General features: G+C 37.7%; 1 protein-coding gene across 1 annotated transcript; it reads right to left on the reverse strand.

Annotated features, from left to right (window-relative positions):
- Positions 1 to 515: 515 nt before the first annotated feature.
- LOC137405847 (small ubiquitin-related modifier 3-like) lies at positions 516 to 24,686 on the reverse strand. Its single transcript, XM_068092272.1, has 4 exons — positions 24,387 to 24,686; positions 17,743 to 17,868; positions 14,180 to 14,251; positions 516 to 772 (listed from the first exon to the last, which is right to left on the reverse strand). Exons 1-4 carry the CDS (start codon positions 24,402 to 24,404, stop codon positions 710 to 712), a joined length of 279 nt encoding a protein of 92 aa, XP_067948373.1. The 5' UTR covers positions 24,405 to 24,686; the 3' UTR covers positions 516 to 709.
- Positions 24,687 to 24,900: the final 214 nt, after the last annotated feature.

Here is a 24,900-nt window from a genome sequence, read left to right on the forward strand (position 1 = left end):
CTGTCAACATCAGTTGACTTATCTGGGAACACAGGTTAGGCGTTCTAGACCACAGCTGCTGACTGCCCAACTTCGAAATTTCGCTGCCCGACTGGTTTTCCGAAGCCAAATTTTTTGAGCTTAAACTGGATTGTTGTCAACGCAACAAATCTATTGTTCTTTTAAATAGCAGCCCATTGCTTGGAAAACCCTCATCTACTTTCAGTTTCAACAGTCTAACCAAAGCCTTTGTTAATATGAAACATTGAGATAGTAAATGAGCAGATTTCGGAATTTGGTGTGGCGCCTCAAACAATGTTTGGTTTGTATAAACTGTAGCAATGGCTTAAAATTGATACAAGAAAATGTTAAATGTGCATTTGTTTTTCATTTCAAAATACTAGGGAATAAACAAGAAGAGACAAGCTTGGAAGGGTAACTGTTACTAGGGGTAACTGTTACTAGGGGTAACTGTTACTAGGAGTAACTGTTACTAGGAATATGGCGGAGTTTCTATATCTTACACACATGCAATATTATGAACATGTAACTATATTTGCAAATGATACAATCGAGCAACAACAAAGTAAAACCAGTTCTCTCAACTACCATATGATCACGCGAAGTTGAAAGTGCATTAGCCTAGTACTAAATGTTCTGTGGAACTGAGGGTGGCGCAACGTTCTATCAGACACCACAATCGTTATTATATAGCCAGTAAGTGGTGTAGCTAATCTCCTCCACCAGTCTGATTCTGAAAGACGTCTATGTTGTCTTCATCCTCCATGTTGAGCTGTAAAAGACGGAGTGTATTATCCGTTGTTACTAAGATGGGCTATAGATGTTACTCGGCAAAGAACAGTCCAACAATATGGAAAGTTTCAACTGTCAACAAATCAAGTGCAGATAGACCGTTGTGAAAGCCGGCATCTAATGATTTAATGAGAAGCCAAATATTGAACATCTATGATAACTGGCAAATCAGCAAGCATTTTTCTTGGCGTTATCAGAGAGCTCCAGCCCTAAGGCCACTGATTGTCTGACGAGATCAGTTGAACGATTATTGATTTGTTTGGCAAATAATCTGCAGCTACTGATTTGAACAAATACTCATCAAATTATTTACGGAGTTATTTACTCTTCTCCTAACGGTGGTTGAAATAAAATAGGAACTACCATCCAAGTACATAAATAATAACAATTGTTTGTGATATATTGGCTATTCGTTTACCAAACTGCAATCAAAATTTTTAGAAAACGTCTTAATGAGTTTTTGGAATTTTTTTTATATGCATTAGTAATACAGCCAATAAGAGGTATATAGCGAAGCCTCAACTTGCAAGATTAATTCGTTCCGGAAGCCATTTCGTGAATAGGAACTTTTGTAAGCAGAAACCAATTTTACCACGTACAGGCTCAATTTCATTTCAAGCCTCTACAAAACTCGGACATGGCATTAGTATAAATTATATATACAAATTATGGGTAAACTCATTTAGTAATATAATATTATCATTTAGTAATATAATTCTAAACTCCTACAACAAGGAGTTTAGAATTATATTACTAAATGATAATAAATAAAATCCCATGGAAAGAACAACAGAAAAATAACGAATAACAACTAAGAATGGTATGTTTGTTTGTTTTTTTACTTTTGGCATTGGCCGTCCAGACAAGGCTAAGAGAGACTGAGTGAGACAGCGGTTAAAAGAAGAGAGTGTTGTATTGTTGTCGCGGTTTTGTTAAAAAGGTTTATTTATATCGGTACAAACTAAAAACTGTCATACAAAACGCTATCTTTGTATGACATTGAACCTGGATTGCTAAAAACGATAGGTCATCATATATATGATAACGAGTTATCATATATATCGATATATGATAACTCCAAATTATACAATGAATAAAAGCAAAACGTTGATGATTTAATGACTTTTGCTAACCACTGAAACTGAGTGAGACACGTTGTATTTCATACCCGTAAGAAGCAAATGGTCCACAAATACAAAACAAACATGGTCCAAAATATGAAAAGCATATTTAGAAACATCTTTGAGTTTGAAGCAAAATCTCTACCAAAAAAGGTTTTGTATCTTGGAAATTTTGTAATGTAAAGGTTCTACTGTATTTGCTACCATGAAAAACGCCTGCGGTGCTTGCAACCAGGCACAATCATAACTGAACAGGGCTCCACGTAAAAGTGCTAAGGACCTTTTCAATGTCACCTAAGCACATGCAAATGTGCCTAGCAGACGAGTAGATGAAACATAGCTATTTGAGCGAAGTCTGGTAAAATTTAATTTCAAGGAAAATGAGGCTGATCTGGTTCTAGAATAATCTTCCTCGTTTGTGTGCTTATATTACAAAAAAATTAAAAAGGAAATATAAAAATACAAAAAAATAAAATACAGAAATACCTGGTATGATCAATTTGCTAGAATAATATCTTGACCAAAATGTAGAGTGAATATCTATCATGGAATATGTAATAAGCAGCTATTTACATGTAGTTTTATCTGTATCTATGTTTAAACATGGAGTTATCTTCTACTTGCCGCTTTCCGTGACATGTGATTGATATAATAACTCTATCAACGATTCATCAACGAAGCAAATAAAGCATTTATAACATGAATTGAATGTATTTGCTCAAAGGCCAGAGTTCAGGTACTGTAGCTCATAATCTTTAAATATCTGAAGAAAACTGAGAAGGCATCATCATACATGCGATTCTCCAAAACCAAGGCACCAAAAATGACCGTATTTCCCCCAAAGGTTTGAAGAATACACAATTGGAATCCGACTGCAAGCACCGATATTGGCCAAGCAAAAAAACAACACTCGAGAGATGGATCTTGCTGAACTGCTTTTTCATGTATTAGAAAAAACTAGAAAATTTCACATGATGGCTGCCTTGATTGTATATTAACGAAAGAAAATCATTTTTTACCATGTGGCGCCTAGCTAACCATCAGATGTGCATGAAAGCATTTCTGGTGCTAGCAGAAAATATACATGTATATATTTGCTTTTATATTAAAAACAACATAAAAGCATTCCCAACAAACATCAGCATGTTGGATGTTGTATATCAGGTGGGAATGTGGATTATCGATTATCACAAAGGCAGTTGGTGCACCCGAACGAATCCCTTATGAGATTTTAGAAGCAGATGATATTAAACAGTAAATCAATCACCTAATTACTGAAAAACCTATTACTATAAAAACAAGGATAAAAAATAGTGGATGGCTCAAAATTTATGTTATAAAACCTTTCCCCTTCAACGTTAAACTAACTGTGATATTTTTTGCTGCAGTTCTTGCTTTTAAGAGTTTATATAAATTTTAAGCTGGTGAAATAAAAACCAGTACAAAGTACACAATTGCTAGCAGAGTGAGCACGGAGTGAGCATTAAATATGTCCATCTTCTCATGCTAACTACCAGCGAAATGGTACAACTACTGTAAATAGAATGAAAGCAAGCACAAGTCTGCAAAATAGTAAACAAAAAATTCCAAAAATCCATTTGCAAACACCACCAATTTACAGCACTGCTGAATAAGTACTGGTGACAACGGCTGCAAATGACAGGAATGATTATTTCCACTCAGTCGACTCCATTATACCACCAATTTATTATTCTGTAACCTGGTTTTGAATTTGTTTAAATGTGCTGATAATTAAAAACTAAAATCATATTTTGGGTCTTATAATCTTTACTGTAATAAGAGTCGTGTCCACCTGTCTGAGGCCACACTTAGAGGTCAGGAAAAAGGATTGCATCATCGAACTCCTGACATTCAGCATGGCAGACCAGCACTAACGAATTCACCAATCGACCACCCACTGGCATTACAGAATGATTGTACACATAGACTGCCAGAGTCCTAATAGTTAAAAAAAGGAAGACAAGTATAATCATAGATAATATAGTTGATTTCAACTTTATTTGTGGATAGGTTACAAATAGCCAAACTGACCACTGGTAGCTGCAATATATTTTCAAAGAAGCATGAAAGACAGTATTTCTTTAATCAGTAAATATCGTCATGCAGTATAGGCAATAAAGCAGTATAGGCAATAAAGCAGTATAGGCAATAAAGCAGTATAGGCAATAAAGCAGTATAGGCAACAAAGCAGTGCAGGCAATAAAGCAGTCTAGCCAATAAAGCAGTATAGGCAACAAAGCAGTGCAGGCAATAAAGCAGTATAGGCAATAAAGCAGTATAGGCAATAAAGCAGCTAGGTTTAAACTCTCTCATAAGTCTTTACTATAATAAGAACCGTGTCTGTCCATAGCCACGCTAAGAGCATTAGGAAAAAGGTTGCCTCGCGTGGGAATCCAACCCAGGGTGTCAGGTTCAAAGGCACGAACACTACCATTACATCACTCGGTCGCCTTAACACTTCACAGAATAATTGTCACATACCAATTACCCATGATAGTCTCTCATAGTGCATGGGACTGCTAAGCATACTAGTACGGTAGTTATTGAATAGAGAGCTATTTCTACCACAATAAGAGCCATGTCCATCCATCCGAAGCAACACTTGAAGGTAAAGAAAATTGCTTTGCACGAGAATTTAACTCACACATTTGGTTTAGCAGCCAAGCACACTACCAGCTGCACCACTTGACCACCATGCTGCTTCATGGAGTAACTGTGCACATAGTTAATACACATGATGATATATTACGGCGCACGGGACTACCAGTATACTAGTAATAATAACATAAATGCTTTGTTGAATCTGCGTTAAGCCAGTTAGTTGTCATCTCTAAGGATTTTTTGATGCTTTGAGCTTAATAGCGCTTTCAGATCACTTACTTGCAAGGGATACTATACCAGGTATGTATGTCGTCTTACAAGATATGTGTGTCGTGTTACAATTTTAAACCATAACTGCCACGAACAACTTTTATCATATTTACTAGGTAAATCAGACATGCTGATTCCGCTTTTGTAATCAAAATAAAGATTAGGCCACTAACTTTCAGAGTAATGAAGAACTTTTTATAGCGTTTTAATATCGGTCTCGAAAACAACACGATCGGCATAACAAGCTCCGCCCATAAATACTTGACGTAACCTGTTACGTAGGGATGTTTAGACCAATTTAGGATAATAAAGATGGCTGTTTTAAAATCCATTAATATCTAAATTCAGCCTTAAAAATAATATCAGTCTTTTCTGAAAGGTAGATAAGCTATTTAGCATTGCATATTTAAAAAGTGCAATAACAACGCTAGCTCGTGATAAAACCGCGCTTTTTGAGCTCATTTTTCTCGGCGTCCAGCCCATTTAAACGTCATGTAACAAGCTGCAAGCAATTTTACATAGTTTATATATCTTTCATAAAAAAACTGAAACTATTTTACAGGCTGGATTTAGATAATAATGGGTTTTAAGACACCCATCTCTATTATTCTAAATCGGACTAAACATTCCTAACTTCCATTCCTGAAAAAGCTAGATTTCGTCACATATTTATGGGCGGAGCTTGTAATGCCGATTGTGTTGTTTTTGAAACGAATATTGAAACGCTTTAAAAAAGCCTAAATGACTTTGAAGGTTAGTGGACTAATCTTTATTTTGAGTACAAAATCGGAATCAGCGTGTCTGATTTACCTAGAAAATACGATAAAAGTTGTTCGTGAAAGTTATGGTTTAAACATACACCCGTGACAATTGTAGAAGAGATATGATATCTTGTGCATTGATGAGGTGAACTATGGAATGCGAGGAAGGAGAGAGCATAAAGACCTCATTTTCAATTGGTATTGTATGACTCCTACTACACATCATTAACAAAGCGGGCTTAGATTTTTATCAACTCGGTGTTTGCAGTCCATGATACTTGACTACATGCTGTGAGAGACATGGTTGGTGTACAATGAGGGTGCGTGAAGATTTTTCATGCATATGGAGTACTTCGTTGAGTACATGCATATGGAGTACTTCCTTATATCGTACATGTGGCGCACTAGGATTCCAATCACTGGCTCCTCATCAATTCATTAGTAATTTTGACATTCAAGCTTGTGATGGTACACAACTAATTTGGACAGGGGCTGTTGCAGTAGGCAGTGGATAAGCCCATGCATGACAATGTGTCAGTCACAGCCTGAATTCAAAAACTTCATGAATATTACCATGTTTTCGGTTAATGATAATCGCGCACTTGCGTTATAACAAACGCGTCCACTCAATGAACCCTAAAAATGTTGGTTTTTCGTTGGTAGGGTAATTACTGTGGTGGTCTCATCTTGCTAAAAGATGCTTGGAGAAGATAACTCCGCCTTTATTTGTATGACTAAATGAATGTTTCATGTGGTTTACTCCTTAATAGATTCTTTGTGGTATGCATGGGTATGCAAAAATGGCAGCCCACTACTTGATAAATACTAGGGTGGGTATGGTAGGTATGTGTGGGTATCCAAAAATTGGAAGCAAGTTGAATCCTGTAGCTACCATCTACTTGAAACTTGTATGTTATTATTAGAAAGGGTTAGAGAGAAGACAACACACAATTGTGACACTTATACCTCGTGGACACACGGGCAATTTATTGGATTGTAACCTATGGCTTCCATGGCATTGAACAACACCAACATGTTTTTAGGCAACACCTCAGAACGCGTTCACGCCGGAGCGGTTCTCGTAGTTTTTAAAAAGAAGATTTTGAGTTATCGAAGAAGTCATTATCATTAGTGGTTGGAAATGGGGCATACTTGCGGTGAGTGGATTTCAATCGGATACCACTCACAAATATAGAACAATTGCAGTTGGTTTTGCCTAGACTGTGATACATGAGGGTATATGATTGCAGGTGAAATAAGTACAGTGGAACCTCGGTTCTCAAACATAATCCGTTTTAGAAGGATGTTCGAAAACCGAGTTGTTCGAGATTTAAAACAAGTTTTCCCATTAAAATTATCTTATGTAAATTTTAATACGTTCTTTAGTCGAGAAAACAACTTGAGTAAAGTATTTTTAACATTTTACACCATAAACTGTACTGTATACTGCATTATATAAACAAAAATGGGTAGATATAAATCGTGTTTAGTTGTAAAGATTTTCTATCGATGTTGATGGAAAAAGAAAACAAAAACTAAAAACATTTCGTATTTTTTGCTCTTAAAACATCAAAAATGTTAAAGGTTAAGATAAAATACCAAAATTGCAGAAATTAATAATGAAACAGCGAAAAAGCAACTGATCAGTTACACCAATAATTGTGTAAAAAAGGAAATATAAACAGCAATGGCATGTTTACTTCACATCTTAGAAGGAGAATCCTCCTCCAAAACAATTTAGGGTAACCCGCTGTTTCCGGAGCTGTTCCAAACGTTTAATTCTAGTGGGCATGCTCCGGTTTGGTCGAGAACCGAATTTATGTTCGAGATCCAAAATGAACAAATCTCACAATTTTTGCTCGAAAACCGAGTTGGTCGAAAACCGAAGCGTTCGAGAATCCAGGTTCCGCTGTACATGTGTAATGGTGCTTGTTGAAAAGCCATAGCCTGAGAACTATAAAAATAGTTTTATGTTTGTAGGCTATGTAACCCATACTCTTGCCTTATAACAAAGATAAAACTTTTTATTAGAGTCACTCATAATTATCGCCAGAGTATTTCTGTGTCAGCTGATATCACTGAAAACGGCATATAAGGGATAACTCAAGTCTTTGAACATAGGTGAGACTAAATGAATGCCGCATTGTGTAGCCCATTGTGTCGCACGCCTAGAAATTGACATCATTGTAAAATGTTGTTGTTGGATTCACCCGAGAGTGTTTGTCCATTCCAAAACAATTACCAGGTCAATCGCCTATCGTTAAAAGTGGTCGATAGAGGAAAGCTAAGGGTTTATGGGTGTTTGTAGACCTCAACTATTTCTCATTGCCCACCTTAAATTTACAACAACGTCGTTTACAAGTGAGATACATATGCCTAGAAAATTTAAAAACAACCTTGGTTTTTAACAAATACAGTAGAAACTTCTATAACGTATACTTCCTATAACGCAAATTCCTGATAACGTAAAAAATTTATGTGAAGTTTTTGCTTCGTACTACATAAAAAATTTCATATAACATAAAGTGTCAAATTGGCGAGTTTTCAAATTCGATTTGAAAGTTGGTGTATCTCGGCGCACTTGTGGAAGAAAAACCGCCATAAGTATACTGTTATGTCTATTATAGATAACTTTCGCGACATTCTAGTTCGTCGTAATAGATTGTTAAGTGTCGACAAAACATGAATAAATGTTGTTGTTCGTAAATACAAAGGCGATTGATTGGTGCAGGTGTTACAACATCGGTCTACTAATCTGAATGTCACGAGTTGGAGTATCGGCAAACGTTATTTTTTATCCTAACCTTGACCCCTGAATACAGATAAACAATGAACAGAAAGAACTGTTTTTTATAGTAAAAAGATTTTGTTGTTTTGCCTTGCTGTAAACATACAAAATATTTGTTATTAGTTTTACTTTGCAGAATAGACTTTGCTGTTTAAAATACTAGGCAAATCGTAGTAAATGAACGTCAAAAATATGCATTCCTCATTACCTTGTTGTAAAATTACCGCAATCATGGTGTATAAAACCAGTGAGATCAATCATAAAGAGGAGAAAAGTTGTCGATGCAAACCAATAATACTGCAGTTACAGTACAGCACACAAATTAAAGAGTTGGGTAAGTTTTTCTTTTTTGCATGCCAAAGGGATGTGTATGGAATGAACGGACTAGGCAATTTACATGTATTTCAGTTCTTTAAAGAATAGAGAAAGCATAATATTATTATGCTTTATTATTCATCTTGAGGTGTTGACTGATGTTCTAAAAAAAGAATCAAGGAGATTGACCAACCAGAAGCTGAGATATAGCCAGCCAAACACAGGTCTACCAAAAAACAAAAGTGTTTTGGTAATCATCAATATATGACGTATGAAATCGACTTGTGTGTCATTGGTCAATTAAGCCAACTAATGCGCTCTCCTATAACAATCACGGCGTTTTAATTGGTTTAATCCCTGGAAGTATAGAACAATCAAATTGGGCCTAACAATCATCGCTCCTAGAATTCCGAACCAGTCCCTCTGACGTGTAGATTAGTTTTAGCATAAAATAATTACACGCATCTATTATTTCGCAACATTTCGCTATCTTGCTAGTTCAGCTCAGTTTTGTTGTTCTCCTACTTAGCTTCCCTATTCAGACTCATCTTTAGCGTTGTTCAGATTTTTTAACTATAGCTAATAAATAGAATCAATTAAATCAATCTCGGTTATCATTTGGAATTTTCTACAAATTATATTAGTTACATCATTTATTCTATACGCAGTTATATTATTATTTTGTAAAATATGCATTATGAATATTATATAAATCATAAAAAATAATCATAGATAAGATAATAGATCAATAGAAAAATCAAAGCAAAAGTTATCGTTTTCTTTTCTTATAGCAAGAGCAGCACGGTCAAGTTAGTCTTTTTAAGATTATGGCTGTAGTGAACTTCCAGTCTGTTAATAGTGACGATAATCATGAAAATCAACTGAATGCTGCAGTAGATACACAGTAGAAAAATGATGAAGGAACAAAAAGTCCCATTCCTATTTCGTATTCTAAAAAAACTGCAATCGCGGATATCGCATATAGACTATACACGCGCCGTTCGTTGAACAGATGATCTTCGGAGCATATCCGTGGAGATCGAGTTAAAATTTGAAGCACAATAGTCAAAATCTGCTCTTCTGCTTTAAAAAATCATGACGAGGGGTTGTGGGCAAATGCCTTTACCACACAATGTTTGGATGATTTTCCTGAGAAACCAGAGCTAGTATGTAAATTATTTACTATCGCGAGAAGCGTTTCACATCTCGTAGCCAAAACAATCATTATAAGTAACGGCGGTAAGGGTGCGCAACTCCGGCACATGACCATTAAGTCGATTTTATACGTCATAGTTTTCGGGATTTTCGAAGGGTTTTCCTCTGATTCTTTATTAGGTAGACCTGTGTTTGGCTGTCTATATCTCAGCTTCTAGGGGGTCAATCTCATTGATTCTTTTTTCAGAACATCATTCAACACCTCAAGATAACTAATAAATCATAATAATATTATGCTTTCTCTATTCTTTAACGTAAATTCCCTGTAACGTAAACATTCCTAGAACGGATTATTTACGTTGTAGGAGTGCCTACGCCCTGCTGTAAGACATAACAAGACCAATGTGGAAGGAGCGCCTATACCTTGCTGTTAGACATAACAAGACCAATGTAGAAGGACCGCCTACGCCTTGGTGTAAGACATAACAAGACCAATGTGGAAGGAGCGCCTATGCCTTGCTGTAAGACATAACAAGACCAATGTGGGAGGAGCGCCTACGCCCTGCTGTAAGACATAACAAGACCAATGTAGAAGGACTGCCTATGCCCTGCTGTAAGACATAACAAGACCAATGTAGAAGGAGCGCCTACGCCCTGCTGTAAGACATAACAAGACCAATGTAGAAGGACCGCCTACGCCCTGCTGTAAGACATAACAAGACCAATGTGGGAGGAGCGCCTACGCCCTGCTGTAAGACATAACAAGACCAATGTAGAAGGACCGCCTACGCCCTGCTGTAAGACATAACAAGACCAATGTGGGAGGAGCGCCTACGCCCTACTGTAAGACATAACAAGACCAATGTGGGAGGAGCGCCTACGCCCTGCTGTAAGACATAACAAGACCAATGTAGAAGGACTGCCTATGCCCTGCTGTAAGACATAACAAGACCAATGTAGAAGGACCGCCTACGCCCTGCTGTAAGACATAACAAGACCAATGTGGGAGGAGCGCCTACGCCCTACTGTAAGACATAACAAGACCAATGTGGGAGGAGCGCCTACGCCCTGCTGTAAGACATAACAAGACCAATGTAGAAGGACTGCCTATGCCCTGCTGTAAGACATAACAAGACCAATGTAGAAGGACCGCCTACGCCCTGCTGTAAGACATAACAAGACCAATGTGGGAGGAGCGCCTACGCCCTACTGTAAGACATAACAAGACCAATGTGGGAGGAGCGCCTACGCCCTGCTGTAAGACATAACAAGACCAATGTAGAAGGACTGCCTATGCCCTGCTGTAAGACATAACAAGACCAATGTAGAAGGAGCGCCTACGCCCTGCTGTAAGACATAACAAGACCAATGTAGAAGGACCGCCTACGCCTTGCGGTAAGACATAACAAGACCAATGTAGAAGGAGCGCCTACGCCCTGCTGTAAGACATAACAAGACCAATGTAGAAGGACCGCCTACGCCCTGCTGTAAGACATAACAAGACCAATGTAGAAGGACCGCCTATGCCTTGCTGTAAGACATAACAAGACCAATGTAGAAGGACCGCCTACGCCCTACTGTAAGACATAACAAGACCAATGTAGAAGGAGCGCCTACGCCCCGCTGTAAGACATAACAAGACCAATGTAGAAGGACTGCCTATGCCCTGCTGTAAGACATAACAAGACCAATGTAGAAGGACCGCCTACGCCCTACTGTAAGACATAACAAGACCAATGTAGAAGGACTGCCTATGCCCTGCTGTAAGACATAACAAGACCAATGTAGAAGGACCGCCTACGCCCTACTGTAAGACATAACAAGACCAATGTAGAAGGAGCGCCTACGCCCCGCTGTAAGACATAACAAGACCAATGTAGAAGGACTGCCTATGCCCTGCTGTAAGACATAACAAGACCAATGTAGAAGGACCGCCTACGCCCTACTGTAAGACGTAACAAGACCAATGTAGAAGGAGCGCCTACGCCCTGCTGTAAGACATAACAAGACCAATGTAGAAGGACTGCCTATGCCCTGCTGTAAGACATAACAAAACCAATGTAGAAGGAGCGCCTATACCTTGCTGTAAGACATAACAAGACCAATGTAGAAGGACTGCCTATGCCCTACTGTAAGACATAACAAGACCAATGTGGAAGGAGCGCCTATACCTTGCTGTTAGACATAACAAGACCAATGTAGAAGGACCGCCTACGCCCTGCTGTAAGACATAACAAGACCAATGTAGAAGGAGCGCCTACGCCCTGCTGTAAGACATAACAAGACCAATGTAGAAGGACTGCCTATGCCCTGCTGTAAGACATAACAAAACCAATGTAGAAGGAGCGCCTATACCTTGCTGTAAGACATAACAAGACCAATGTAGAAGGACTGCCTATGCCCTACTGTAAGACATAACAAGACCAATGTGGAAGGAGCGCCTATACCTTGCTGTTAGACATAACAAGACCAATGTAGAAGGACCGCCTACGCCCTGCTGTAAGACATAACAAGACCAATGTAGAAGGACCGTCTACACCTTGCTGTAAGACATAACAAGACCAATGTAGAAGGAGCGCCTACGCCCTGCTGTAAGACATGACAAGACCAATGTGGGAGGAGCGCCTATGCCTTGCTGTAAGACATAACAAGACCAATGTAGAAGGACCGCCTACGCCTTGCTGTAAGACATAACAAGACCAATGTGGAAGGAGCGCCTATGCCTTGCTGTAAGACATAACAAGACCAATGTAGAAGGACCGCCTACGCCTTGCTGTAAGACATAACAAGACCAATGTGGAAGGAGCGCCTATGCCTTGCTGTAAGACATAACAAGACCAATGTAGAAGGAGCGCCTACGCCCTGCTGTAAGACATAACAAGACCAATGTAGAAGGACCGCCTACGCCCTGCTGTAAGACATAACAAGACCAATGTGGGAGGAGCGCCTACGCCCTACTGTAAGACATAACAAGACCAATGTAGAAGGACCGCCTACGCCTTGCTGTAAGACATAACAAGACCAATGTAGAAGGAGCGCCTACGCCCTGCTGTAAGACATAACAAGACCAATGTAGAAGGACCGCCTACGCCCTGCTGTAAGACATAACAAGACCAATGTGGGAGGAGCGCCTACGCCCTACTGTAAGACATAACAAGACCAATGTAGAAGGACCGCCTACGCCCTGCTGTAAGACATAACAAGACCAATGTGGGAGGAGCGCCTACGCCCTGCTGTAAGACATAACAAGACCAATGTAGAAGGACCGCCTACGCCCTGCTGTAAGACATAACAAGACCAATGTGGGAGGAGCGCCTACGCCCTGCTGTAAGACATAACAAGACCAATGTAGAAGGACCGCCTACGCCCTGCTGTAAGACATAACAAGACCAATGTGGGAGGAGCGCCTATGCCTTGCTGTAAGACATAACAAGACCAATGTGGAAGGAGCGCCTACGCCTTGCTGTAAGACATAACAAGACCAATGTAGAAGGACTGCCTATGCCCTGCTGTAAGACATAACAAGACCAATGTAGAAGGAGCGCCTACGCCCTGCTGTAAGACATAACAAGACCAATGTAGAAGGACCGCCTACGCCCTACTGTAAGACATAACAAGACCAATGTAGAAGGAGCGCCTACGCCCTGCTGTAAGACATAACAAGACCAATGTAGAAGGACCGCCTACGCCCTACTGTAAGACATAACAAGACCAATGTAGAAGGAGCGCCTACGCCCTGCTGTAAGACATAACAAGACCAATGTAGAAGGACCGCCTACGCCCTACTGTAAGACATAACAAGACCAATGTAGAAGGAGCGCCTACGCCCTGCTGTAAGACATAACAAGACCAATGTAGAAGGAGCGCCTACGCCCTACTGTAAGACATAACAAGACCAATGTAGAAGGAGCGCCTATACCTTGCTGTTAGACATAACAAGACCAATGTGGAAGGAGCGCCTATACCTTGCTGTTAGACATAACAAGACCAATGTAGAAGGACCGCCTACGCCTTGCTGTAAGACATAACAAGACCAATGTAGAAGAACCGCCTACGCCCTACTGTAAGACATAACAAGACCAATGTGGAAGGACCACCTATGCCTTGCTGTAAGACATAACAAGACCAATGTGGAAGGACTGCCTATGCCTTGCTGTAAGACATAACAAGACCAATGTGGAAGGAGCGCCTACGCCCTACTGTAAGACATAACAAGACCAATGTGGAAGAACCGCCGCATTCGTTAAATGCCTACACTTTCACATTGCAAAAGCTGAAAGTTTTGACAAATATCGTAGATATGATCACCTAATATCTTTATACAAGAGCACAAATCCAAATAAAGTCATACTTACATCAGCAGCGGTGTCTTCAGGATTGAGCGGGACTCCGTCAAAGCGAAACCGCACGGTATCAATGGCCAGACCCTGCGTAACACCACAGCTATGTATACGTACTTCTATATGATACACATATAATCACAATTATACTTACATATTACATATAGAATATATTAGAAAATATATATTAGAAAATATATATTTATATATATATTAGAAATATATATAGAAATATTACATATTACATATAGAATATGTACTATTATACTTACATATATAGAATAATTACATATAATCCGACTGGTGAGCCAAGCATGCTAATTTTGAAATATGACACCAAATAATGTTGAATAATTTTATTTTCCTAAATGTATAGTTCTATTACTTATGCATTTTTGTACAACTACTATGTCAAAAACATCCAAGGTCTAGAAGAGCATTCTGTCTGATAAGATTTTGCTTCAGATCTAGATTACATTTTGTAGCATCATTCGAACTGCTTAAAAAATTGCTGTATTGAAGACTGTTAGACCTGTAACAACTCCGAAATCTAATGATTTAGATTCTGCAGGTTCCCAGGCAATAGTTCCTCAAATTGTTAATTGTCTGAAATTGTTAATTTTAGATGAGTTAAATTTGAAGCCACGACAATGTCACTTGCACAGCAGCTGTCAAGCGCACCAGCAGCATGCAAATTTTTAATCGGAAAAAATAGCCACCGCTACCTGAGTCCTCACTTCACAACAGGCTCGCTCAACAATGGCTCCAACTTATGACTCCGTGTTAAAATTGTGAAAATTTTCAGAAATATTCTTCGATGCTAAATGAACAGAAAATGAAAATATTGTCCTTAAAACCATCAAAGTAATCGTGAATGTATATTATAAATAAACGCTAACCATGACATGACATGACATGACATTTGTGAAAATTTGCATGATTTTCACATGTTATTGTGACTCCGAGCTGTGATTGAGCGAGGACTGCCTGTAGTGGTTATTTTTTTCTAGTTAGAAATCTGCATACTGGTGGTGGATTTGAATGCTGCTGTGCAAGTGACATTGTGGTTGTCGCAAATTTAACTCATCTGGTCATCTAAAGTAAACAATTAGATTATTAGATTTAATGTAGGCCTACTTGTTAAATATAATTATGTTAAATTATTATTAAGAATCCAAAAAAAGCAGAGAGAAAGCAAATGTTCAGAATTACAACGTAAAGGGATTATAGGTCTGCTACGGAGACTCAAAAGGTTTATTTAATGATGGGTCTTCAGAACGTCACCCGTCGTTATGTGATGACTACTACCTGTACTAGCCTAAGTGGCTATATATCAGGCTATATTGCCGCCGGAAAAAAAATAATATGATGATATGATAAACCATCAAACTGTTGCTGTGTATTTGTTGCTGCTGCAAGACACTAAATCTGGTGAGACCGGTGGCAATGCACAGCTATAAAAACAGGCCCGAGTGAGTCGCTTATTATTTGACTGAGATGGTGAGAGGCAACTAAATAACACTACCTAGTAACCAAAGGTAAATGGAAGACTGTTCGGGTATTTCTATTCAATGTCTTAACAAGGACAAAAATTGAAGGCAAGGATAGATAATGTGAAGTGAAAACATGCACAATGTTTGTAGGCCTCTACTATATGGTTGCAGATAGAGTTCTCCCCAAGAATTGTTATCTATGGAGCATAGTGAGGCAGAAATTTCTACTCGGGCACTCAAAACGAATCCTAAAAAACTCGAAATTATATAGACCTTTTGAAATCCTTTAAATAATTTACGAGTTTTTATTATAGCGACTGATTTTCAGCTTGAGTTCACATGATATGGTCTGTGTTACTACTATAAAGCTATTCTTTGTGCTTAGTATGCATGTGCGAGGAGTGCCTATTTATAAAAGTTTGTCTTCATTTTTGTGAAACTACTCGAAGATCGCCAAAATAAAATCTAGTTCCGCTAAAAATATTATCTTTATGCTGATATGGACTTTTCAGCAATAGAAAAGATTTTTGTTTAAAAGACAGTGAAGATGAACTTTTAAACCAAAAGGTAAAGTGAGTGAAAGCGACAGCAAAGAGAAAAACTTCGGTGGCAGCGCGGTAGCTAAAGATGCTAATTTATTCAACTCGTTTTATTTTAGTTCCTGCAATTATTATAAACATTGATTGTATATATATGTCACTAATTGCTTTTGTATATTTCTTTTTAAGATTGAACAAATTATTATTATTTATTCTTTAAATTTACAGATTTGTAATTTTCATAGTGTTCGAAAAGACCATGGCATTTATTGCTTTGTGTGCTTAGTCGTGGAGGCGGTTCGTCCTCCACCCAAGCTAGGGTAAACACTAGTTGGGGTGGAGGCAGTTCGTCCTCCATCCCAGCTAGGGTAAACACTAGTTGGGGTGGAGGCAGTTCGTCCTCCACCCCAGTTATGGTAAACCCAGGTTGTAGCCAGTCTCACTGGGGCATCCAGCTCTTTTATGCAGGAAGCAAAATGTGTACTAAAATAGGGCTGAGCTCATTGAACCTTACAAAGATGCAAAGGTACAGGATATTATGTTTTCAGGGGAAACTTGAGGTTAAAATCTATTTGCTAGCCTTTAAAATTACATTCGACAAAGCAGCAAAGTTTGAGGCACATACTACATGAAATGGTGACACGATACCTCATGCACTATAAGTACAGTGGACCCCACCATATTAAAAGAGTGACACGATACCTCATGCACCATAAGTACAGTGGACCCCACCACATGACATTAATTCGTTCTGGTGTTGAGATTGTAAGGCAAAAATGTTGTACAGAAGGGCATCAGAACCTAAAGCAATTATCTAATGCAAACCACATGTTCTGTAAAAACATCAAACTTTTATGTGGGTACTGTATATATTAAAAATTGGTAATAAAATAGCATAGTAACCTTAGTTGATGATTGATTACAGGTCTATGATCTGTAATAAAATGTAACATTACTATGTACAGTACTGCATGGAGTTCTTACGTTCAAGACAAAAGTTGTGGCTAACGGCGAAGTGAGAGAGAGACTTGACAGCAATGCATTCGATACGCTAGAATTTTGTGCCCTACGTAACAACAGGAACTTAACTTGAATGGATTTAGCTTACTAAAGACAAACTCCCAATGCTGAACTTTAATATTTTACTAGACTTAACTATAAGTTTATCATCATCTTAATTTTTATTACCAGTCTGTTTCCGAATTAGCACTTTTTGCTTCACTTCAATAACTTTTAACCGGCCTTATCAAAACCTTTTTCAAACAAATTTGACAGGAAAAACTGAGTGATGCAGTTCAAATTTGAAATTCGAAGAGATTTTTATGGTGGGAAAAATGCCGCAATGAGGGGCCAGAAAAAACTTTGTATTCCACTTTGTAAGCCAAAAAAGCCACAAAGCAGAGAGGCCGTAACCCGGGGTCCACTGTACAACTACAGTTCAGTCTCATGCAAATATCTAGTATAGGCCTACTAGAACTTGTGAACAGTCAAGATAGCAGTAATTCTAAAAAAATCCATACTCACTAAAGACAGAAACCACACTTACAGCTCTTGAACAATACGCGTTCATCAACTTCTTTAGTGACGCGTGTTTCTTTATCTTGAATGTAACACTGGAGCCATCTTGATTTGTTACTCGTAGACTAACATGTTCAGCTGCTGGCTTCACATCCTATACATCATACGGATTGCCACATATAAGAACCAGTTATAAAGCGATAAGTGAAGTGAGCGTTGGTACATCAGGGTACAATTTAAAAGATTGTTCCCCAAACATTGAAAAGTTCAGATTCAACAAAAAGAAAAAAACTAAATAATGCGCCCTAGCAAAAAGCATTAAGTCAAACAGTTTTGAAGTATGACATATTTAGTTGACGCTAAGGCATGATAGTGATAGTGCCTGGCACATGTAGAACAGCTTGAAAATCATAGCTTATTGTGAACAACCTCTGGTGATCCCAAAAAGAAGACAGGTTCACAGATCTACCTAATGCCCCATTAATGATAACAAAGGCATTTTTACATGTAGCAATCAATACATAAAACAACCAAACCAGAGGTTTCATGTATAAAATAAGCTACATGACATAAAATCTGCTACACCCATTTAATCATGTCCATATTACTGTTTGGAAAACAAAAACAAGTTTCTAGAAGCAGTCAATAAAAAATGGTTTTTTGGGTGCACAGTGAATGTTTGACTAGTTGTACCCATTTAACAAAAAAATATCGTATCAATTTCATGGAGGTTTTAAAACTGTACTTACGATAAAGTGTTTTCAGTAAATTTCTTTCTAAGAGAAACTAAATGGTTGAGAGATGTAGTTGGGATCTAGTTAACTATGATAGCAATCTATTAGTTTCCTGTTTTTGGAGAGCAATGATCATAAATAGACAGTTAAACGTTGATGTGAAAAATATTACAACTACATTGAGCCATAGTAAAACCCAGCTCATACGTTAAAGGTTGACTTGCAACAAAATTCACATTACAGTTATTTAGTATCGAAAGATTCACCAAGTCTTACTATCCTGTGTTGTAGGTGCCAAATATGTGGAAATGTGATTAGATTGTTTCTTAATAGCTCAAAAACAAACAGTTGATCGACGTCATCACGAAACCGCCATAGATCGGAATCACTTTTATATTTCTCTGACGTAATCAATCCATTTGGTTATTGTTTTGACACGTGATGTTCTCATGTGAATTGAAAGACCAATAAAAGGCTCAATATAAAACTTCTCGTAGCACTAGTGTATGACAAACCCTTCGAGTTTTACCGAAGACCCCGTATCAAATATAGATGCTCGCTACTTTACAGTTTTGTTTCGGCTTGGTCTAATCGTAATCTGATCATGTGACCCGTACATCCTGCCAAACAGCGCGAACGATTTCTACAGCACTTTTTTATTATCACAGGTGACCAACAGGCTTGTTATGTTTATCAGATAATAATATGTACTCCTTCGAGCTAAGATTAAAAAATTAAACGAATTTTCACGGTAGGTTATAAAATATCAGTGTTGAAAGTGACAGCATAACAATGATGATGAAACAGACGCGTAAGGACAATATACATGGTTTTATTGAATGCGTGAAGTATATTTGTGAAAATATTTTGACGAATGAGGTTGCATGAAAGTTAGCCTGTCTTGACAAGCTGTTGTTTTTGCGTAGTTGTCCCCCCGTCGAGCGGCGAGCAACAACAGCTTGTCACAAGACGTACTGCACCTGATGCATCAGCTGCACTTATAAGGAGTTATTCTCTTCCATCTATGCGGCTTGGTTGCGATGTTATGTCGGTCGCTCCATTGGTAATCATAACGAATTTTGCGCAAAAATTTATGTAGAAAAGATAAGGATTATAACGTTTAACCAGCAACCAGTCTCTGCGGTAAACTTTAGTAGAATTTGAGAACTTAGGCAACAACAGCGACTAAACATGTCGTTATTTGTGTGCTCAGTCAGTATTATTTCCATTTTTGTATCAGTCAGTTTTATTTGTTCTAATGGATTTTATTTTAAGTTTATTTTATTCTTAAGTTTTACTAAAGTTTATCACAAAAACTGGTCTTTGGTTAAACGTTGAAATCTTGTTTTTTTTCTACATAAATTTTTGCGTGAAATCCGTTATGATTACCAATGGAGTGACCGACATAACATCGCGGCCAAGCTGTGTAGACGGAAGAGAACAACTCCCTATAAGTGCAGCTGATGCATCAGGTGCAGTACGTCTTGTGACAAGCTGTTGTTGCTCGCCGCTCGACGGGGGGACAACTACGCAAAAACCACAGCTTGTCAAGACATGCTACATGAAAGTGTAAACAGAAGCCATCTTGTTCAACTCATCCCATTTGAGCCATTTTGGAACGAAATTCTAATCTACGGCAGTTTCGTGATGGCGGCGATTAACTGTTCGTTTTTTAGCTTTGAAGAGCTTGTAATCACATTTCAACATATTTTGCACCTACAACACAGCAGAGTAAGACATGGTGAATCTTTTGATACCAAATAACTGTAATGTGAATTTTGTTGCAAGTCAACCTTTAAGAATGATGTTACTCACTCAGTTGGCTTATGCTGTACAATAAACATGTAGATTCATTATCTATACAAAAATACATACATCACTAATGTTGTTTTATAGAATTCCTATAAAATATATATTGTTTGAGCGCTGGTAATTATGCTTTCAGAAACAAACATTTAAGCATCTAGATTGTCTAGAGGATTACTAAATAGATTAGATGTTAACTGAATAACTGATGAGTATTTTCCTATATGAAAACTTTGGTTAGTTAATAAAATCCAAAGTCTATAAATCTATATATATATATACAGTCAAACATGGATAACTCGAACTTCACGGGACCGAGCAAAAGTGTTCGAATTATCAGAGCGTTCAAGTTATCAGAGCACTGTCACAAGTCCATGTATTTAATTATTTATTAGTAGATACATGTACATATGCAAACTATAATATAAATCAAAAGCACAAATGGCTTGTTTCAAATTAAATGCTTCTAATGTAAAGTTTAAAACGTTTTCATGAAAAGGTATAGAGATTTTTCTATCACTTGAGATTGGTTTGTTGTTTGAGGTGATGTTATTGCCAGGACGTTTTTTTAGATTGACATTGGAAAAACTTGATCGTTGTTGAAATGCTCAAAAAAAAGACATCTTTTTTTTTGAGCGTTTTACCCACGATCAATTTTGCCAATTTTTCTTGAAGTTTATGCAACTTCAAGAAAAAGTTACCAAAGAAAAATCCCTTACTTTACCTGGGATTCGTTAAGAGCAACAATCCGAGGCAGTTCAATTAAAAGTTTGACGAGGTTTAACGTATGTGGATCTGTGTGCATTCCGGCTATGTATCTATTTTAAAATCTTGATATCGAAATCCGTGAATCGATGAATTTGAACTCACGACGAATGCACCGACATGTTTCGAATACGGACACTCTACCACAGAACTAGAACGCCATAGTGATCAGATATGTTTTCATATTAAGGATACACCATGCGCGCGCTAACTATTTTAGCCTTGCACCCACGAATTACGATGCTCCTGTTCATAAATATTTTGGGACCTATGTATATGCAACGCGATGCTTATTCGTCTTTTTTCGTTAGGGCTGATTTATTCTATTATTTATTGATACATTATAATTTATTACAAACTTGAGTGTACAAATAAAATATTTCAAATACAAATAAAATATTTCAAATACAAATAAAATTTTACAAACGATGAATGGAGTAAATATAAACAGCTTAGTCTATATGGCGGTTGTCTAGAAATAAAATTAAACTGGTACTCTTGATAAGAGAATACTAGCGTGTAATGGTGCTCTCTGACTAGTTATTTTGGTAATAGCAGCTCTGTCGCTGTCGCTTGGGTAGATGTTAAAGGCGATTCTCTCGCTACTACATGACTAGTAAGGAAGTTATCATCAGAACTCTCCTCGTAGCTTACTATTGCAAAGTTCTGCCGGTTGGCCAAAGATTTGTGCTCGTAAAAGCGTTTTTGTTCCTCTTTTAAAACAGATATATTATCTTCGTTAGCAGCTGCGGCCACTTCTACCTCAATTTCAAGACCTCCCTGAATGATTGGTGATCTTCTAAGAATGACATCTACCACCCTTGCAATTATTGTTCTTCCGTGTATGATGAAAAATCTCTCTCTCACACTAAAACAAATAATGAAGCAGTAGGGATGGAAAAAATAAATATTGCGTTTTACCGAAGAACTTAAGTAAAATTCAACTAATTTAGTAAATGTGAAAAACTCATTACTTACCACAAATTGATGATTCATCAAAGGCCTCCAAATCTATGAATATTCGTGAAAACCTCTGAACGCAGCAAAAAATTTATAGCTTAGCACGATCGACCCGTAGTTGTAAGCTAAATAGAAAACGAAATGCGCAGCCGCACATGCGTAGGGTTAACTCTATTGGTAGACGTAACAGAGTTAACTCTTCATAGATAGTAAGTTTTCAGCCGCGAATAAATTAATCCGCGAATATGCATGAAATAACAATTTTCGCGAAATATAACTCCGCGAATAAATTCATCCTGTACAGGTAGCATATACTACCTAACCAGCCATGTTTTTGTTTGCACTTCATTTCACTTTAAAATAGACCTGGTAATTGGTTGAATATCTTCGCATCTCATAAGGTAAAGTGTGCTGAATTTGAAACAATTAACAGAAAACCATTAATTGCGATAAACCCTGTAGTCAAGGTGATTTGAATGCTTTTATTTTGCTAAAGTTAAACCACTTTCTTATAAAATGGCAGAATTAATTTTTAAACGAAGTATTTGCTTGTCAGTTGTTTTGTGCTGACAAGAAATGACGATTTGAGGCAACTGATAGCTTGCATGAAAACCAACCTTAATCTTCAAGGAAATATAAAAACTTGCATTTAGTCCCCAATATTTGATGTAAGTTTAGCTCATATATAAACGAGACTTTTCGAAGCGATCTGAAAAGAGGAACCTAGAATTGAGCAACTTCCTTAAAATACGAAATTATAAATATTGTCTAGAATTTGGCTTTGAATAATTTGCCGAAAAAGCAAAGGAGCCTAGGATCTTCCTGTCAAACACAGATTTCAAGCTAAAAACAACTAACAGATCCTTTATCATGTTAAACTATAAATACCGTCTAATGTTAAAAAAAATTTTAAAACTGTCAAGCTATTAAAGGTTGACTTGCAAAAAGAATTACGTTACAGTTATTTGGTATCAAAAGCTTCCCCATGTCTTACCCTGCTGTGTTGTAGGTTCAAAATATGCGGAAATGTGATAACAAGCTCTTAAAAGTTTAAAAATGAACAGTTAATCGCAGCCATCACGAAAACACCGTAGATTGGAATCCATTTTCAAAACAGCTCAAATGGGATGAGTTGAACAAGATGGCGTCTGTTTACAGTTCCATGCAACCTCATTCGTCAAAATATTTGCACAAATATACTTCACGCATTCAATAAAACCATGTCTATTGTCCTTACGCGTCTATTTCATCATCATTGTAATGCTGTCAATTTGAGCACTGATTTCTCGAAACCTACCATAAAAATTCATTCAATTGTTTACCCTTAGCAGTGTATATTACCATCTAACGAACATGAGGAGCCTGTTGGTCACCTGTAATAGTCAAAAAATGCTGCAGAAGTTGTTAGCGCTGTTTGGCAAGAAGTATGGGTCACATGATCTGATTACGACTAGATGATTTGACCATGCCGAAACAAAATGGTAAAGTAGCGAGCATCTATATTTGATACGGGGTCTTCGGTAAAACCCGAAGTGTTTGTCATAAACTAGTGCTACGAGACGTTTTATATTGAGCCTTTTAATGGCTTTTCAATTCATGTGATAACATCACGGGTCAAAACAATAACCACGTCGAGTTGAGTACGTCATCGAAATAAAGGAATTCCAACCTACGGCGTTTTGTGATGGCTGCGATTAATTGTGCGCTTTGAGCTTTTAAGAGCTTGTAATCACATTTCCAGATATTTCGCACCTACAAACAACAGAGTAAGACATGGTGAACATTTTAATACCAAATAACTGTAATTTGAATTTTGTTGCAAGTCAACCTTAAACATAATTAATCCCTAATTTCAGGCTATGCAACCATGTTTTATTGATTCAGAGCAGATAAAAAAAATTTGCAAAAGACCTTCCAGTGGAGGTAAAAAATAGCGGCGCTCTACTTAAAAGACCCAGTTAGCTACTCAATCTCGGCACGGACTTCCTTCGCCGTCCCAGACCAAAAAGACTATCTTAGCTGATCAGTACTAATGTGGGGCAGGTAATACTTTCCAGGACGAGTAGAAAATGCAGGAGGCCTGTCTTCCTCATCTAAACTACTTTCCCTAACTGTTATTCCTACATTTATATTAATATCGGCTCTAACGATTCTACTAAAAATATTTCTACGCAATCTGGATGGTCCCTCCTTCAACGAATTACTCTCCCTTATAAATTGCTAAAACTAACAATTCCTTTTTTCTTAAATATAAATCTCAGTGCTATGTTCTGTGTTTACTCCGATGATAGAACATCTTTTTAAAGGTGTAGATCCCAAACTATTCATCGATGATTAACATGTTGCAGTTTGAAAATCTTTCGCTCAAAATAATACTATATGTACATATGAACTTTTACCAGCGTACCTTCGGATCGTCAGCCATACCAGCCAATTATTCTTCAGTTGAATACCCGTCAACAATTATTAATCGTCTCCAATTAGCAACGAGTTCGATAATAAATGTGTTACAACTACACGGTTGTAAAGCTAGAAATTCTAAGGTCTTACGAATATTTGACAACAAGAACGTTTTACGTATTGGTTTCAGCTTGTAGCTAATATATACCCGGCGTTGAACAAATATTTGGCATTATTTATTGCTGAATCCCCATGCCTGATTCTGATTCCCGCGACAAAGAGTAGAAGGAAACACGGCGATAATGCATTGGCTCTTTTCATTGACGTAGAGCTTTACATAGTGCAGAATAAAGGCTGTCCGTCTTAATAATGAAACATTGACTTTCACGGTTCAATTTGAAACTTTTCCACAGCCTCAGTTCTCACGCCTCCGTCATAGGTTTGCCTATCCGACTGCACGGTCAGTTGTGATTTTCATCTCTAGCTATATCCTTGAACAGGTATTTTGCCGTAGCATCTGG

This window comes from Watersipora subatra, chromosome 10 (assembly GCF_963576615.1).
Source record: "Watersipora subatra chromosome 10, tzWatSuba1.1, whole genome shotgun sequence".
Taxonomy (NCBI): Eukaryota; Metazoa; Bryozoa; class Gymnolaemata; order Cheilostomatida; family Watersiporidae; genus Watersipora; species Watersipora subatra.

Bases quoted from the DNA above. Each gene is read 5' to 3' on its own strand.
- LOC137405847 (XM_068092272.1), bottom strand. The intron at 14,252-17,742 runs GTAAGTGTGGTT...GGTGTTACGCAG, and splicing joins ACGCGTATTGTTCAAGAGCT to GGTCTGGCCATTGATACCGT. The intron at 773-14,179 runs GTAAGTATGACT...CGTCTTTTACAG, and splicing joins CTGAAGACACCGCTGCTGAT to CTCAACATGGAGGATGAAGA.